This window comes from Chaetodon auriga, chromosome 1, assembly GCF_051107435.1.
Source record: "Chaetodon auriga isolate fChaAug3 chromosome 1, fChaAug3.hap1, whole genome shotgun sequence".
NCBI lineage: Eukaryota > Metazoa > Chordata > Actinopteri > Chaetodontiformes > Chaetodontidae > Chaetodon > Chaetodon auriga.
The window spans coordinates 1,483,240-1,497,560 of record NC_135074.1 but is presented as its reverse complement, the minus strand read 5'-3'; the positions used below and the strand labels follow the sequence as shown (position 1 = coordinate 1,497,560).

Below are 14,321 nucleotides of genomic sequence, written 5' to 3'. Positions count from 1 at the left end.
TCACGTCATTGTGCTAACAGGCAGAAATGCTCATTTAAAACATGTTAAGTTACAAACAAAGCAAAATTGAGGCTGACGTTACCTCCACATTACCCTGCTACATTGTGGCTAACAACTGATTACTTAGTGAACTGTGAAAGGTAACGTTCGAAACCAGTTTACTTACAGACCAGGGAGATAAAGCTTTGAAAATAATGTCTGTGGAGGACTGACTGATAGTTGTCGAAGTTAAAGTATTTGTATAACGGTACTTAAGTTTAACAAACAACAATGTGCCAAGTGGACTTAAGATATTATTAATGTAACAAAACCAGTTGATAGAACCGAGAAGTTTATGGCTGGGTTAACTTCTTGACTGGTTTTGATTGCTACACATGTAATGTTTATACTGTTTGGATTTACAGTGTGTGTTCTGGCCAAATTGATCCTTTTTTCCTTGAATGAATCTGTCTGGGAAGCAAACATTAGTGGAGACTTGTTTTCTGTGAAATGAAGAGCAGGGACTGTTTCCCACAAACAGAGACCTTTGATAAACACCAACAGAACAGATTCTCAGTTATTCAGATTAATTAAGATCAGACTAATTAATAGTTAATTCTATTTATTCATTTTTATGAATTTTCCTGTAATTACAAGGAATGCATACAGTTGCATATAGGAAGTGGATATAAACTGTAATGGATGTTTCGAACAGACCATTTGGATTTATTCTTTACCTTGTTTTGTCCTCTTCTAAACAAACTTTTCTGACCTGGGGGTTTGTGTCTGACATTTCTTGATTCTTTGGACTTCTTCTGAACCATAGCCAAAATAATGGAAATATTATACATGTGGTAATAAATAAAACTCTGTCAGCAGCACATCAAGTGATTTGTTACAGGTTATCAGAGCATTGTGGGGACAATCTGGGACAGTCACCAAGGATTTGGTCCTGAATTTGATCTGGAGAGTTTCCAATGAGAGAGACAGTCGCTTTAGGCAGCCTCATCAGAAATGTATAGATGGATCCAATTCTGCCAAAACCTTTCATCTCACGTCTCAGTCTCCATGCACAATCCTCTACAGTGTACTCCATGGTAACCTGTCTACTGAGTGTAAACACAGAGTCTCCTCTGACCACAGCAGTGAACAGAGAGCCTTTACTGTTCCCGTACTGGCCTGACATGGCTGTCCATTGGCCTGAGCTCAAGTTATAGCAGTCCATCACACACATTAAAAAGTCATCACAGGGTCCATTGCGTATCATATACAGATTATCCTTATGGGCCACCATATGAAGACCATAACTGTGTTGGCGGATGAGTGTGGTGACCAGAAGCCACTGGTCCTGTTGAGGAATGTATTCATGTATTTCTGAGGCTCCCTTACCTTTCCAGAGACAGATGAAGATTCTGTTTGTGGCTATGGTAGACACCACTGAGGATGCAGAGCAGGGGAGGGGAGAGACGAAGCTCCAGCTTCCATTAGACACCCTGTATCTCTCCACAGATGACAAGGCCCTCATGTTGTACTCGCCTCCTATAGCATAGAGGCAGCCCTCATGACCTATCAGAGTAAAGTTGTAGCGTAGCTGCTGGGGACCACAGATACTGGACCACGTGTTAGCTGCAGGATTGTAACAGAAACCATGCTCTACTACCTTCTTGCTTAAATCATGTACTCCTCCAATGATGTAAAGTTTATTCTCCAGGACGGCAACACCAGCCATGGTAGTGCTCGTGCTCACAGGTAGATGTGTCAGGACCTTCCACTCTCTGTTGTCTTCATCCAGGTAGCAGACTGTCCTCTGGAGATCCTGCAGCAGCTCAGTGGAGGGCGAGTGGCTGCACACTGCCATATAGCTACTCGGAAGAAGAGATTCGATGTATTCTACCAGCTTGTTGGGCAATGTCTGAACATCCTCCTTCAGGTCAGCGTACATATCTCTGATGAATAAGGCTGAGGTGTGAGAGAGCTCCCACACACCATAGGTGGCAGCTGTGTGGTACATGAGGAGGCAGTTTTCAGAATTAATAATATTGATCAAGTGCTTGGTGAGAGCTGGCACCTGCAGAAAAGCTGTGCACTCAATGGCCTCCACGATCTGGTCACTGTTCAGCACAGGTCGCTCCCCATCCAGGAGCTGCAGCATGACGAGAAAGCCCAGAACCCCGACACATCGCAGGTGGATCTCTTCCTGTTGGCACTCTCTCATCCCTGATTGGAACAATGCTCTGAAGTACTCGCAGTTCTCAGCTAGAAGGTTTTTATCCACAGTGAAAGAGCTGTGGTCAATGTGGACCCTCAGGCTGAGTGGTGGTTTACAGTGTCTTGGCTGCTGGCTGAAGTGAGAACAGCTGCTAGACTCCATGACCTCCCTACGGTGGATCTTCATGACATCTCAGCCGTGTTTTACCTCATACTCTCAGAGAGACTGAATGCTTCTATCTAGAGCAGATGATAGCTGCTGCCTACTCTCTAGTTGTTTTCACAGCTCTGAGTACGGACTCTATACATAGCAAGTGACAATTCAAGTACATAATAATGACATGCAGCCAGAGGAGAAAGAGGAGCCGGATAATGGCAGGGTAGCTGTGCTGATGATTCAAATTGCTCTTTGTATTTGACTGACAGTTGTGGAACAGCTGAAGGTTTGTCCTTGAGCAGCAGGAACAGTAACATTCTAACAATAGGCTGTTTTCCTGGGTCACATATTGTGCATGCCATTATTTCAGTCATTGAAAATCTGAGTGCAGGACATGCAGTACTCTTGCTTGTAACTGAGTAGTTTCCACTGTGGCACTGCTAATTTTACTGTTACTATGACTTTATCTCATTACATATTTATATGCTGCATTTCTGTTACTTACAGCAACACTATTATGTCTGTGATCAAAGATTTAGACAGATTTGTGAACAATATTTGAGAGAAATGTTTTTTTGTGTGTATATAGAAAATGTTTTAGATCTTTGAGTTCAGCTCATGAAAACTGGGAGAGTTGCATTAAAATTTTGTTCAGTGTATATAGGTCTGTTAACAAAAATAGCTCCTGGGGCCTGACAATGAAATAAGACACATATCATGCTGTATGAATACCTTGTGTGTAGATAGTTTCAAATCATTGAATTAGCTGGTATTTCAGTTCAGTTCCAGATTTACAAAGTGAACACCTTTTTCCAAAAAAGGAAGAGGTTAGTGGATCAGTTGCATACAAGTGTTAAGCTTTGGCTTGTCAAATTGGCTGGACTCAATAATGCAGACTGGCAGGCAAAAATGAGAGTAAAAAGGAAACAGTCTATTAACAGATACTTCAACTCCAAGGCAAACTCTCAGGAAAAAAGCTGGGAGTAGAGGCAGAGTGGGACACTGAGGCTGGATGTGGCTGGCAGGCACTGTAAGAAAAGCACACAGGAAAGTCCAAAAGCCCAAAAAGCAAAACAAAATCCAACACTAGCACTGTCCAGGGTAACTAGGCAAGGTCCAACTATCACAGATTATCAAAGAAGGAGAAACACTTGACACAGGAGGAATCAAGACTAACTGACAAGGAGAGGTGAAGAAAGCCAGGCTTATATACTGCTGGTCTGAAGAGCCTGATGCGAAGTAGGTGCGCAGGTGATTAAGCAGGAGACAGCAGAGAGTGGAGGAGACCACGCCCAGCCTCAGTCAGACAATGGAACAGACAGACAGACAAATAACATGAAGAGAAGGGGAAAAGGAAAACTAGGTACAGACATATGAGCAAGACTCTTTTTGACTCTCAGGAGAACGGAAAAATGACATGGTGATTACAGTTCAGTATCTGGAATATGATGTTTTCAGTCCAGGAATTGCATTTTTATCAGCTTCTACATTATCCAATGAGACCATAGACTTTGTCAGAAATAAGTTTGTGGGAAGATAAGCATGTCAGTGATGACAAGTAATTCTGCAGCAGCTCCTGACAAAAGTCTATAACCTGGTGCTGCTTGATTTCACTTCACACCGTTTCCATTTATATTTTGATTCAAATCTTTGTGAAGAAAGACCTATAGAAACCCTTAGGGGAATAAATTAAAATCATAATGCAAACTTAAAGATGAAAATGGAATTACACATAGGATTATATTTCATTTAGTTTGTGTTATTTGAGTTAATTAAATTGAAAACGTAATAATCCAATTTGCATTTTCATTTGTCACCAAAATACCAAATGCGTACTGTGCACTGACACCGGGCAGTTAACCATGTTTTGTGTAGAGCACCATGGCACACAAAAACAGGACCCTATGTTTTTATTGACTCGGAATTGTAAGCGTTTCCACCACAATGTGGCCTTACTTGTCAGCCCTTATAGAGGATACACCTTACATATCCTGTACATTGTCCTACTATGCCAGTATTTCTTTCTGATCATCTTTTTTAATATTTGTTTAGTGTTATATTTTTTAAACATTAGTTTTAACTTACTGACACAATTTCAATTCCTCATATAGCTGCTAATAAATTTCACTCCTTTTACTGAAATATGATGTTGTTTAACATTAGCACTCACTAATTAAATTTGTGTTTTTAAACATAAAAATTCCTTCCAAATAATATAGGCTTCCTCTCTTTTTAAACTTAGTAGTAATGGACATTTATTTTGTACATAATTTGATCTGTTATAAGATCGACCAAATCCTTAAATTGTAGTCATTTTCATAAAGAGTGGGTTTAGTGGTTTTCTGATTAGTTTTGCTTACAATTCTTATTGCTCTTTTTTAATGGATGAAGATTGGATTACTGTTTGTTTTTGAAGTATTTCCCCACACTGTCAGACAGTAGGGCAGGGGTGGGCAATTAATTTTTACAAGGGGCCGCATGAGAAACCTGAGCTGTGTTGGAGGGCTGAACCATCAATAACTTGAACTTAATTCTGCTCAATATTAATTTTCTCCCACTGTAAAAAAAAAGTAAATTATATATTCTGCTACTGGTAATCAGAAGAAAAAGGATATTCTGTAAATATTTCTAGAAATATATGAAATTGTGGTGTAGGTCAAAAAGGAAAATACTACTATAGAAGTAACGAACAGTAAAAACAAAAACAATCATTACATCAGTGTTTCATTTTATTTTTAACATGTTCATTTTGACAAATACTGAAAAGTTGTTTTGCAGTTTTTTTTTTTTTTAAAGATGAGCAATTGGTCAACTTAATACAAAAAGCAAAATGTGTTTTTAATGTTTTTCACTTCATTTCACTTGTTCAGTGGAAAAATCCAGTTTGTCTTGAGCTTGAACAAGTGCATTGAAATCTGGCTGAATGTCTGAGAATGTCTGCATTCTCTTCAAAAAAAACAGTTAATTTTTTCTAGCCATTTTGTGGGATATGACCAGGGTTCTAAATTAACTTTTTTGATCACCAGCCAATGTGGCTGGTGACCTTCTAAAGTTACCAGCCAATCAGAATTTCCACTAGCCAAATTTTTTCCCTTGAAAATAAGAGATTATGAGTGCCACTGAATGCATTTGATCATTTTATTTACATTGTTGGCATGAAAAATGCACAGAAAGTACAACACATGAAACAAAATATACACAGAAAGTGCAAACATTTAATTTATACAAACAAAAAATGCTGTCAGATTTACTATTTTCTAAAAGACATTTTTCCAGTATTTAGTATCATTACATTCCTAATAAAATGTATTTTTCCTTTCAACTTAAAGTGTTTCTGCTTTCCTTCTTTAATAAGAAATATATATATAAGTAACAGCCATGACTTAAACACTTGCAAAAAATTGCATTGGTAATAAATTGAATTATGTATGTACAACTAGAAAACACAAATAGTGCAGCAGTCAGTACTGCAGACTCCTTCGGCTCTCCTGATGACTTCGGGCACTCTCATGGTCCTTTACTGCCTCGACTTTAAAATTATTAGTCCCCACCACAAAATTATTCGTCTTGTTTTTTTCTTTCGTGTACAGGCGGCAGTCCTTACAAAACATGACGGCATTTTCGTGATCAAACACAAGCCATTCATGACCTGTCAGCCATTTAGCGTTAAACTTTCTTTTCTTCGTTTCGCACGCTTTGTCGACATTCTCATCCCCTGCCTCCTTCCTCTTCTCGCCCCCAGACGTCTGTCCCAACCACGCATGTAGTTTAACTGTACTTTTAGCTAGCTCAGTCTCCTTTTTTACAGTTTATACGCCGCCGTTCATTCTTCTTCTTCTTCGTTTGCGTTTCCGTGGTTTCTCGCGCCGGTTGCACTACAAACTATAGTGTGCCTGCGCACAGCCAATGGGCGTCTTGTACGTCATCACGTAGCATTACGACAGTGTTCATGGGAAATGTAGGACGGACTGTCAGGGGGACAAATGACCAAGAACTGTAGAGCGGCTCTGACTGACATGATTGCCTAATGCATTACCGGCCAAATTGGCTAGTAAGTTTTTATTTACACCCGCCAATATGAATTTTAACCCGCATTTGGCGGGTTGGCGGGTGTTAATTTAGAACCCTGGATATGACATAACTTGTCTTAACAGCTGGATCTCTGGATGTGCCAAGTTTAGTAAAAAGTCCTTGTTGATTTTGCAGCATAACTAGCAAAGCATCCGACTCTCTTGCACGCTCTGGATCAGACAACTTCTTGTATTTCTCCTCGTGTTTGGTCACGTAGTGGCAATTCAAACTGTAATCTTTGAACACAGCAACCTGTGGACCACAAAGTAAGCACATGGCTTTACCTTTGACTTCTGTACATAAATATTTAGCAGTCCATGTCCTTGTCCTTGTTGAAAACGCGGCATTTGGTATCAACTTTTCTTTTTTTGGCGTGAGTTGACATTCTGAGTGGTAGCTGGCCAGCATCACTTGTAGCTGACCCAGTCATGTGTGTCCTTAGGTCAATTAAAAAAAAAAAGGCACGGTTTTCAAAATAAAAGCAACACAGGTGTATTGCGTGTACAGCATAAATACTTTTTCATTTATGTACTAATTTACGATTGACCTCATGGGGGCCGGACAAGGATGCCCTAAGGGCCGGACGTGGCCCACGGGCCATAAAATGCCCAGGTCTGCAGCAGTGTATATACGGGTGTATGAAGGAACAGTATAAGGTGTATAAGGAAACTTCATTTAGGCAATCTTTAACATGACATTTGACATGTTTTTTTCTTCAAGATGGCGCCACACTAGTGGCAGCTTGTTACAGCAGCTCCCACTCACTGTGAGCTTTTTTCCGTTTTAGTTTCATCTTTTTTATTATTTTTTTTAATATATTCTCACGTGTTTGTGCTCTTAATTGATCGGTGCACTATGGAGACCAAAGTCGCTGTGTTTGCTCTGGTCTTTCTTTTGTTTTTTTTTTTCACTGTTTTCGACCGTGTCTGGGGACCCAGTGTGCAGCCATGGCCCTATTGTTTACAGTAGGGATCAGCCGTTGGCGCTCCGTAGCACCGCGGTGCTGCCCCACGAAAGACCCAATGTTCCCTGTGAGCTGAAGAGGAGGAGACGGGGGAGCTGTGCCGGCACTGACCCTGCACCAGAGGGACTACCAGGCATGCAGCATCATGATGTTTACGGAATCATGGCTGACTGCGCTGACTCCAGACACGGACACGGCGCTGGACGGCTTTAAGCTGCTGCGGGCAGACAGGATGAGGGAGAGTGGTCTGGGCACATCACTATTAAAGAACAACTCTGCTGCAAGGACATTGAACTGTTAGCCGTTAGCATGAGGCCACATTACCTGCTGCGGGAATTCTCGCTTGTTATCATGATAGCTGCGTATATTCCCCCCTCTGCTAACACTGATGCAGCCTGTGATATTCTCCACTCTGTCACAAGCAGGCTGCAGACAGAGCACCCACAGGCCCTCCTTCTTATCTCTGGGGACTTTAATCATGCCTCTCCATCCTCCACTCTGCCCACATTCACCCAGTACGTTACATGTTGCACTAGAGACAAAAAGACACTGGATTTGTGTTATGCCAACATCAAGGAGGCAAACACTTCATCACCCCTCTCTCCCCTGGAAAGATCTGACCACAACCTGGTTCATCTCCTGTCTGTGTACAAACCTCTCTAGCACAGGCAACCAGCTGTGTCCTGCACAGTGAAAAGATGGTCTGAAGCGGCTGATGAGGCTCTGAAGGACTGTTTCGACACGACTGTGTGGGAGGAATTTTGTGATTCTCATGGAGAGGACATCGATAGTCTCACACACTGCATAACCGACTATATTAACTTCTGTGTGGAAAACTCCGTACCCACCAGGACTGTACAGTGTTTTTCCAAAAACAAACCGTGAATTAACCCCAACATAAAGGCTCTCCTTAAGGAGAAGAAGAGGGCCTTTAAGTCAGGAAATAAGGCTGAGCTGAAGGCTGTGCAGAAGAAGCTGAGAAGGAAGATCAGAGAGGGGAAAAACACCTACAGGAGGAAGATGAAGGATCAGCTGCAGCAAAAAAATGTCAGTGGAGTCTGGAGAGGCCTAAAAACCATCTCTGGCCACAAGGAACCTGACTCCCAAGCTGCAGGGTTACGAAAAGTGAGCGAATGACATTTGTCATTTGCCCCTCCCCCAGCCCAGTCCTCCATGCTGCAGCCCCCCCTTTCTGCACGCAGTGTACCCAACTCCTCCAACGGAAACAAGGGTGACTACACTGACTCCAGACACGGACCCGGCGTTGGACAGCTTCAAGCTTCTGCGGGCCGCTCCTCCCCCACCTCCCCCTCCCCCTCCCCCTCTACAACACTCAGCTCACAGCCACCCCCCACTGCTCATCTCATCAACCCAACCCCAACACCCACACCCTCTAGCACACAGCCCTCCTGCTCCAACCTGTGCCTCACAACAACCCAGGTGGGAAAACAGCTCCGGAGGATCAAGGCGAGGAAGGCTGCAGGCCCAGATGGCATCAGCTCCAGGCTCCTCAAGTCCTGCACAGATCAGCTGTGTGAGACTGTTGAACGCATGTTCAATCTGAGCCTGAAGCTGGGGAGAGTTCCACAGCTGTGGAAAACATCCTGCGTGGTACTGGTGCCCAAGACTCCGCACCTCAAGGACCTCAGCAGCTACAGGCCGGTGGCACTAACATCCCACCTGATGAAGACCCTGGAGCGGCTGGTCCTTGTTCATCTCCACCCCCCTGGTGAGCCCATCGCTGGATCCACTTCAGTTTGCCTACCAACCTGGCATCGGGGTGGACGACGCTGTCATCTTCCTCCAACACCGAGCTCTCTCTCACCTGGAGAAACCTGGGAGTACAGTGAGAATCATGTTTTTTGATTTCTCCAGTGCTTTCAATACCATTCAGTCTGCACATCTGAGGGACAAGCTGGAGGACACCGGGGTGAACCATCACCTCACACACTGGATTCTGGACTATCTCATCAACCGTCCACAGTATGTGAGGACCCAGAACTGTGTGTCTAACACGGTCGTCTGCTGCATGGGGGCCCCGCAGGGAATGGTCCTGGCTCCGTTCCTCTTCACCCTCTACACTGCAGACTTCTCATACAACACACCCACCTGTCACCTGCAGAAGTTCTCTGATGACTCTGCAATCGTCGGCCTCATCACAGATGGGGACGACAGAGAGTACAGAGAACTGACGCAGGACTTCGTGGACTGGTGCCAGGGGAACTGCCTCCAGATCAAAGCAGGGAAAACCAAAGAACTGGTGGTGGATTTCCGCAGACAAACACTCTGCCCTCTGACACCGGTGAACATCCAGGGAATGGACATCGAGATGGTGACATCTTACAAGTACCTGGGTGTTCACCTGAACAATAAACTGGGCTGGACTCACAACACAACCGCACTTTACAAGAAAGGCCAGAGCAGACTTTATCTGCTCAAGAGACTGAGGTCGTTTGGAGTGCAGGGGGCACTCCTGAAGACCTTTTATGACACTGTGGTGGCATCAGCCATCTTTTATGGAGTGGTCTGCTTGGGGAGCAGCATCTCAATGGCTGACAGGAAGAGACTTGACAAACTGATCAAGAAGGCCAGCTCTGTCCTGGGATGCCCCCTCGACTCAGTGGAGGTGGTAGGAGAGAGGAGGATGATAGCTAAGCTGTCATCCATGATCGAGAACGACTCCCACCCCCTGCAGGACACTTTACACTGTTCTGCACTGGAGAGCTCCTTCAGCGACAGACTGCTTCACCCAAAGTGTGTGTGAAGGAACGCTATCGCAGGTCCTTCCTTCCTGCAGCAGTCAGCCTTTACAACCAGCAGTGCTCCCAGTAGACCACACACTCACCAAGACTTTCAAACTGACTGCATTATAGTACACATCAACTCTGTTGACTTATACTGTGAAAATATTTAGCTCAGGTGAATTTTAACTTAAGGTGCAATATATCAATCCTTCAATCAGGTGTATTATTACACCTATGTGCAATATCAATACTCCAGTCAGGAGTACTATTTTATCTTTGACTTTAAAGCACTCTTATGTGAAAAGTGCTATACAAATAAAATTATTATTATTATTATTATTATTATTATTATTATTATTATTATTATTATTATTATTATTATTATTTTCCAATGTGCAATATTGGTATTTCCTCTGTGCCATGGTGTAAAATTGAAAACACTATATGTTGTTACCACTCGCATATTTTACATTTCTGTATTTCCCCTTGTTTAAATTGTTCATATTTTTTCAATATTCTTTGTTTATATTGTTTATATTGCTTGTTTGCTATTCAATGTCTTTTTTACTGAAGCCCTCTATTTTTTGCTATCCACTTTGCTGCTGTAATACTGGAAATTTCCCCACTGTGGGACTAATAAAGGAATATCTTATCTCATCTCTTACCTTATTTGAGCTTTAGTATAATTTTCACTCTTTGAGTTTTCACATAATTTATCGTGAGTATGCTTCTTTAGAGTTAGTTAAACTAAAACTGACTGAAATCTTTATAGATGTAGTTTTACTGAAATTCAGGATTTCCACTTTTTCCACTGTATCCAAATGTAGTTTTAATCCTTACCACAACAAAATAAATTTGTATCATCTGCAAATAATAATTCTTAATATTTTGGAAGCCCCACATGTATCATTTATGCACTGGATAGACAACAGTGGGCCCAACACTGAGCCCTGGGGAACCCCACAAGTAATCTTCAGTAGTTGTGAATCACCCAGAGGACATGCGGACATGCTAACTCAACCCAGAACCTTCTCACTGTGCTACAATTTGGCAGCAAAAATCACACTCCTCAGTCATAATTTCAGTCAAATCTGAAAACACAGATATGATGCACATACCTCAATATTCAGTGTGACTTACACTTTCCAGCAATTTTATTATATACCTTTAACTTAAGAACTTGCTTAAGAATCATCATGTTTTTAAGTTTTACTCCAGCAATAGTTGTCTGTACATCCATGGGTACCGCTAATAGTTACTTCAGCATACTTTTAATGGTGTCATTTTGAACAAATGTAGACAGATATAGGCTAAAAATTGTGAGGCTAACTCACTGAATTCATTGCAATATTATACTTCCTGTTGACATCCTCCAGAGCCGGACAGGTATCAGGGACAGGTCTTGTTGGAGATGATGAATGACTTTGCAGATCTATTGGTTCACTTCATGAGGAACATTTGTAGGCACTGATCCTATCATGTTCAGAGCACCATGACATGATGTTGCTCCTGTGTTTGCTTTGTTGCTGGTTTAAACATTACATTTCATTCCGTGCAATACCAAACTCAACTTATTTAACCAACCTCAGCAGCAATTAGTCATAATATCATGATAGCCTCTTTGGATTTCAAAATGTGTCAGTAAGATTTCAGCTCAGTGACAGAATTTAAGATCGTGTGCACTAAGTCATTGTTTAGGATTTGTTTGTTCATTAAATTACCACTTCCTTATTGACACAACCAATGGAAGACTCGTCATGTGACACATGACATTGGGTCCTAATATGAACTTCACAAAACTGTTACTGTTACACTAACTTTGTCATATTACTGTTACAAAACACAATGTGTTTGTGTGTAGAATATATACACATCCTCTTCTGGTTCAGCACAGTGCATTCTGTTTGGCTTTCATATTACTTACATTTGCATATTTTTCCTGCTAATGTAAATGTTTGACAGTTTATCTTTGTTACTAAAACCATAAGTGTAGAAAAGCTTTGTGGGCTCAAGGCCTCAGTCTGCTTCAAACACAATACTTGTCAGATCCTGCATCTTGTCTTCTTCTGTTGAGTCTTATGGTGGTTGGCATCCATATGTGTTGCATTACTGTCACCTACTGGATTGTAAATGCTTCACTGTGCAAACTAAAGAGTTGATCCCATGTAATCCCATTGAGGACACTGTCCATTCTACAAGCCAGACTCAAGTGTCTGAGTTGGTGCAAATCTGTCCCTCTGTGTAGTATCTAGATTTTCTCCAGGTATGTCCATGACATCTCCTGGTAGCACCCAGCACCATCTTACTCCTTAACAACCCCTGTATTTCAGTAAACAATTTATAACCATGACAATAAATGCCAAAAATCATTCCTTTCTGTCCATGCAGATCTTCTGATCAGCCCTATTTCTTTTCTGCTTTGGGTCCTCTTGCACTGCTAACAGTTTGTTGTTTCTATCTATTCACTTAGCAGCTTCAGCATATGACAATCCCTTTTCTACTTTGGTCTTATTCACTTCCACTTCCTTAATTCTTTGTTCTTAATTGACTCTACATGCTGCAGCAACATGTTCATGCTCCTGACAGCAGAAACATCAGGGCGGAGCTCTCATATAATCCCACCCCATAAATCACACTCAAGTTACACTCTTTACAGCAATTCCTCATCAAAAGTTAAACACAGCAAATTTCTGTCCTCAGTCTTTTTGCTTCACATGCATCTGCAATATCTGAAAATGTTCAGGCATTTCACTGTGGACAGATGTCTATGCTAAAACCACCTGACAAGGCTGTTAGTGTGGACACAAATAGTTTTTTAAATTAAGACATCTTAATGTAGGAGTAGTGCAACACAATAAATGCCTTCAAAAGAAATCAAGGAGCACTTACAGCAGCAGACTGCTGCATCCACTCTGTAAGAAAGAATGCTACCGCAGCTCCTTCATTCCAAGTGTGATCAGACTGTTCAGCTCTAGTATTGTTTAATGTACTGTGTTTACTGTTTTGCACTACTGTGTGATTCTGTCTTCATCATCTTGCCATTACATCCATGTAGTATCTTGTGCAATATTATTTTTTTCAAGTCAATACATATACATATTTTTCTTTTATATACTACATATTTTTTATGTGCAATAGTGAAAAAACACTGTACTTAAACCATGTGCAATTCTTCATCTTCTGTGCAATTAATAGATCAGTCAGTAGAGTTTGATTTTTTGATTTTCTATTTTACTCCCTTCTATGCCTTTTTTTTTATATTCCTGATACTATTGCTGCTGCCTGTAACACCCTTACCTCCCCTGTGGGGGATTAATAAAGTGTTATCTTATCTTATCTTATCTTATCTTATCTTATCTTATCTTATCTTATCTTATCTTGTCTTGTAAAAATGTGAGCTGTCATTCCCATGTGTATGATTCATTACATCATTGCTTCAAAGATGCACAAAAGACACAAAAACACAGAGTAAAGAGATCAGAGAAGTAGTGGGATGCAGTGCGCACAGTTTGAAGGTTCATGTCTGACTGAAGCTTGTTCCCATCTGAGGGAGCAGCATGCATCGAAGATCTTCCCTCTTCCTGATGAAGCATCTGAAGTAAACTGATGCCTTTAAAATAGCAGTAAATCAGTTTACCTGCTGACTGCGAACCCATCAACATGCAGTATTTGGAAAGAGGCAACATTACCTGATAGGTTCAACCTCTGTCATTTACCACAGAGAGGAGCTACAGAAACACAGCACTTTCATACTTTGATGTATGAATGTTTGAGGCCGATGGAAATAATGATAAATCTGGAAAAATAATGAATTGTCCTTCATTTCCCTCCTCTACAGAGGATGTGACTCCACTTACTGCTCATGACTCACATTCAACTGATGAGAATAGGATGTGTTTCTGTCAAAGCTATCACGAGGCTCAACCTAAAGCTGCTAATGAACATGTAGCTCCATTTCTTTAATCTGTATACAAGCAGAAATGTATAATTTGTGATTATATGGGAAGTATGGAATTTTAGGTGGAGTTAAACTATTTCTTGGCAACAACAGTGTATCCATCCACTCAGCACTTCTGTGCTATGTCTGATACTGTCAGTGAGCACAGGTTTTTGTTTAGGTCAACACAAACTCACCATGACAAGATTTCAGAAAGCTGCACACAGTCACTGCACCCAACCACTGTTTGAAACAGTTATA

General features: G+C 41.5%; 1 protein-coding gene across 1 annotated transcript; it reads right to left on the bottom strand.

Moving 5' to 3' along the window:
* Positions 1-874: 874 nt before the first annotated feature.
* On the bottom strand, positions 875-2,374 carry kbtbd13a (kelch repeat and BTB domain containing 13a). The gene has a single exon (XM_076736488.1). The coding sequence runs from the start codon at positions 2,372-2,374 to the stop codon at positions 875-877; it is 1,500 nt and encodes a 499-aa protein (XP_076592603.1).
* Between the last annotated feature and the right edge of the window lie 11,947 nt (positions 2,375-14,321).

Coding starts and splice junctions, on each gene's coding strand:
- kbtbd13a (XM_076736488.1), bottom strand. CDS start 2,374: ATGAAGATCCACCGTAGGGAGGTCATGGAGTCTAGCAGCTGTTCTCAC.